Source organism: Triticum dicoccoides, chromosome 7B (assembly GCF_002162155.2).
Source record: "Triticum dicoccoides isolate Atlit2015 ecotype Zavitan chromosome 7B, WEW_v2.0, whole genome shotgun sequence".
NCBI lineage: Eukaryota > Viridiplantae > Streptophyta > Magnoliopsida > Poales > Poaceae > Triticum > Triticum dicoccoides.
Window position 1 is genome coordinate 697,420,041 of NC_041393.1, and position 4,554 is coordinate 697,424,594.

General features: G+C 44.9%; 1 protein-coding gene across 1 annotated transcript; it reads right to left on the reverse strand.

The window, feature by feature from the left end:
- Positions 1-1,866: 1,866 nt before the first annotated feature.
- Positions 1,867-4,041, reverse strand: LOC119340382. The gene is made up of 3 exons (XM_037612295.1): positions 3,782-4,041; positions 3,605-3,694; positions 1,867-3,497 (listed from the first exon to the last, which is right to left on the reverse strand). Exon 3 carries the CDS (start codon positions 3,472-3,474, stop codon positions 2,254-2,256), a length of 1,221 nt encoding a protein of 406 aa, XP_037468192.1. The 5' UTR covers positions 3,475-3,497; positions 3,605-3,694; positions 3,782-4,041; the 3' UTR covers positions 1,867-2,253.
- Positions 4,042-4,554: the final 513 nt, after the last annotated feature.

Below are 4,554 nucleotides of genomic sequence, written 5' to 3' on the forward strand. Positions count from 1 at the left end.
TATTTCTATTTGTCAAAAAATAACTCATGTAGTAATCTGCATGTTTACCAAACTAATATTTTTCTCAAAGATAATTCTATTAATACAGCCTGTGTAAAAATACGAAAAAATGATCATTTTGCATCTAATAAATTTTTTGTAAAATATTGCAGGCTTTGTTTGGCCCAGCTGCCGGCCCAGCGTGTATGTGCTAGTATAATAAACATTTCACCTGCATCACGTCAATAGCGGCGTTGTGACGTACTGGCTAGCGCGCGCAGCCGCAGATCTGCAGGTCGCAGGTTCGAATCTCCGTCGTGTGCGATTTTTCATATAAAGCCAAGGGGTTTTCTGCAAAAAATATGCCACATCGGCACCTGACGGACCAGTCAGATACACTGTCAATACGTATAAATCAACTTTTTTGCAAAAATTTAGACCAATGTTGGTACTAACACGCAAAAATTAATAATCGTGGTACCAATCTGCATGTGATGTCTGAATTGTGGTACTTCTGTGCAATTAACTCATAGTACTACTGTTATGAGTTGGAGTATATCATTAATATGATATTGATGCCAAAATGACCCAACACATTGCAGTATTAGAACTTATTAATTTCGTCCATGGCATGAAGAATTTTGTTTGTCGCAGGGCATCTCTGTTTACATCTAAGGGAAAAGTTGCTATAGGCAGTTCATTATAAGCTTGTACTGGATTACGCCCATTGCGCAAGAGACGAAAAGAAATGTTACTGCAAACATGTAAGTTACCCCAATAAAAGGAGCCTGGTGCCAGATGGTTTCATAAACAAGTTATATCGAGCAAATGCCTCACTTATGAGAAAAACAGAGTTGTTTGAGAACAAAATTGATATCTTGGGAATTAATCTATAGCACACATATCCCTAGTTCCCTACTCCCCAAGGTTGAGACTCCGCTGGAAATCACGCATTACCGCCCGATTGCGTTGGTCCATAGCCTCATCAAGCTTCTCACAGAGGTTCTGGCTAGTAGGTTGCAGCATCTCATATCAACGCGTTCATTTCACGCAATCAGGCGTTATCAGAGGATGATGTGCTACAGTGAAAAACTTTGCTTTAGCTTCGAAGCTCGTGCGATGTGCTCAGAAGCGTAAAATGCCTTTGGTCATGCTGAAGATGGATTTCCAAGAAGCTTTTGACTCCTTCAGCTGGAGCTGCATTCTGCAATTACTACGACAAAGGTTTTGGAGTCAACGGCATTTGGGAGATCTTCAAAACTGGACAAACTCGGGTAATGGTAAACGGGTGCTTGGAAATAAAAACTCTGTTTCTCATCAATATAATCCAAGGTTAGGCCGACTCAGCAAGCCTTTTCCGGAACAGGTCGTCTTCTTTTTGAGATCATTCAGTGCTAATTGTTCAGTCTGGCATCTCAGTTGAGCGGAGAAAAGAGCTCCATTTTGTGTGGATACATGCAATCGAGACATAACCGTATAACTAGCTAGTTTCATATATCACCATTCAAATCCAAACATGTAAGCAAGTTACAGATGTTTTATCCGGGGAAAGCTGAACCAAGAAGAGGCATACTTATCTTGCTCCCGGAGAGCACATCCTCAACTCGTTTGTAAATGAACAAAGGAAAAATAAACGTAAAACTATGGAAACAGAAAACAGCAGGAAAAGAGGACTAGCAGTACTCCAACATATGACCAAAGCACCAACGCTCTTTCTTCAATCATAGCAGCATTAATCTATCAAAAACAAAACTCTGCTAATTAAGGGCCATGATACACATGTTGTAATCCTAACAAAACACGTTGACACACACAGCATCTGTTAACCTCCTGAAACCTTGTTATGCCCAAATTGCGTAATGGACAACAGAGATCAAACTGACAGGCTATGGAAGTGCTACAGAATAACATTTCAAACACTAAAAATGCCTCCACTCAAAGAGCACGGCACTCGTCTTAACAATGTCTCATCTTGCAGCAAAAGAAAGACTGAATTTCTAGTCTTAACAATGTCACTCGTGCATCTTAACCGCGGCGAAACTAAAGCAAATTTGGGAGGCAGGGAGGAACAGTAATATAAAGTTCTAATATCATAGATCGATATTTGATACTTCAGAACATTAACAGGATATTCAGCACATCATCGTACGAACCAAATGATGACGTCATAGGTGCTACTGCAACCATCCAAAATGGCATGTTCTACTGCTGGTCTGCTAGTACATGATCTGAATCTAAGCAAAGCAAACCATGAGTCATGATCACTCAGACATGCTATGTGAAGAATGGAGCCTCCTCATCTGTTTGCATCTCATGGCCTGGAATTGGAACAACGCTCTCTTTGAGGCAGTGGTGGGTAAGACACATGCGATACTGACGCTTTCCAATGTTCACAATACCTAAGAACTTGCCATCAATATCACAGCGCAACACATGTTTGTGGTTAAACCTGATCAGCAGCTCACGCTCATTTAGCACAGACATATCATTAAACAATTGCACCGCAGATTCGAGTGGTCTACTCTTTTTCTTTCTGAAAGAAGTTAAATAAAGTTGTCTTGATGCCTCCACCGTTGACACGTCAATCCGGTACTTAAAAGCCCAGATTTCAGCCTTGTAATCCTGCATCACCCAGACATCCATAGAAGTGGACTTGGAAACCGAGCCGCCACACCAAGCTAGCGTCCCCTCCATGTCAAACAACTTCCTATAACGGCAGGGCTGGGTGGGACTGCACATCCACCTGAATGACTCTGTTTCTGTGTCGAACACAATAATATCTCCACCGCCTACTGTAATGTGGCTGTCATCATAAGGAAGCCAGTGCAGCCTGCCACGGTGGTGTACGGGTGATGAACAGTCAGATGAAGAGGGCAGCTGGTTCAATAACTTCTGTTGTGTGGAAGACGATGAGACTGTTGGCATTCTGACACTGATGAACTTTGGCCTGTCAGATCCCACTGTGAGCACATATAAGCTGGATTCAGAGGAGTATTGTGATTGTGACCGTGAGACCCAGAGAACCCTGTATTCTCCAGTTGGATGGTGCTGGTAGAAACCGACAATGGTACTGTGGATGCCTTGCCCAACTTGAGGCTGTGGTAGGAGAGCATGCTTGCGGGTAACTGGATTGCAGATGTAGAATTTGTGTCCCCAATAAATTATAAGGAAGCCATCACAGACGGCTCTGGGCTGATTCCAGTAACGGCGTTTGGAGCTTGAGAGGAAAGGCCAAAGCTGTTGATTGGAGGCACCAGCACCGGCGTCGCCGAAGACGACATAATTGGCAGGCTTTCCACAACCATCCACAATGGGGAGCGACAGCTGGCGTCGGTGGTGTTCGAGCATGAATTCAGGTGTGGATGTGGCACTGCGCCATGAAGTGTTCACAACCCGACAGCGGCCGACGTCCTTGGACCCCAACAGGACGAGTATCTTGTTGATGATCTCCTCGGGCAGGTCCTCGAGCAGGGTCGCGCCTCTCCTGTCCGGCATCGTGCTCCGTCGAGTCCAGTGAACTGAAAAGACGCGGCAAATAACTTCTTCAGAGTTCAGACCAGCTTCTAATCTTTTTTTTTTAAAAGCAAGTAAAATACAGGAAGGAGGTGAGGTGAGACGTGTTTACCCTCGGAGACTGGACGCGCCAGAGAAGGAGGGTCCGGCGGCGGCGAGCAACGGCGAGCAACGGCGGCAACGCGGGCGTGTTCCTTCGATTCTAGGCACGAATACACGAAAGATCTGAGCGCCAACGGTAGATGCAGAGAAAAACAAAGAGAGCGCGCCGGGGAAGAGAGATGCTCACCTGCGTGCTCCCGTGGGATTACGGCGTGAAGCGGAAGAGCGGCTTGGTTGAGTGAGGCGACTCAAACCCTAGGAGAGGAGCTCGATCTGGAGGCCATTGCGCGAGGTGCGGACTGCGGGGAGGAGGCAAGCGAGATCGATCTGGACTGGAGTCCACGACGCCGGCCGGCCGGCCGCGAGCTCGATTCAGAGGTAAAATTAGGTCTTGCAGCGCCTGGTCTGCTCGAATGGGGATGGGGAATTTCTCACCTCGAGGATAGAGGAAGAGATTGACTCGGCAGAGTCCTTCCTTTTCCTTTTTGTCTTTTACAACAAATGCCATTGGCCCAAAGGCCCGGTTTATTCAAAATGCCATGCTATTTTACAAGAATGCCATGTTATAATTTAATAAAATGCCACGAAAATATTGTTTTGCTTTACTTGGTCCATTCTGCAAAAATCTAAAAAAAGATGCCATCTCTTAACATTTATAATACTGCCATGATAATTTATTAAAGAAAGTTTAAAATTGCAACGTGACATAATTTCCAAATTTTGTAAAATTGCCATGCTAATTTTGGGAAGAAATATGCCATCATGGTTCAAAAAGAAGATAAAAGGGGGCGCGGTCTTGGGATTCGAACTAGGGGCCTCCATGTGCAAGACCACGCCGCTGGCAAGTGGATGGCGGGTATCATTTGGAAAGAAAGACCATTCATTGGGTTTTATCCTCATTGTACCAGTTTCAAATCTGACGTTCGTGCAACGATGGGGAGGGGGTTGTTGCGAAATCCC

Excerpts from the sequence above, each read along its gene's own strand:
- LOC119340382 (XM_037612295.1), bottom strand. The coding sequence starts at position 3,474 with ATGCCGGACAGGAGAGGCGCGACCCTGCTCGAGGACCTGCCCGAGGAG.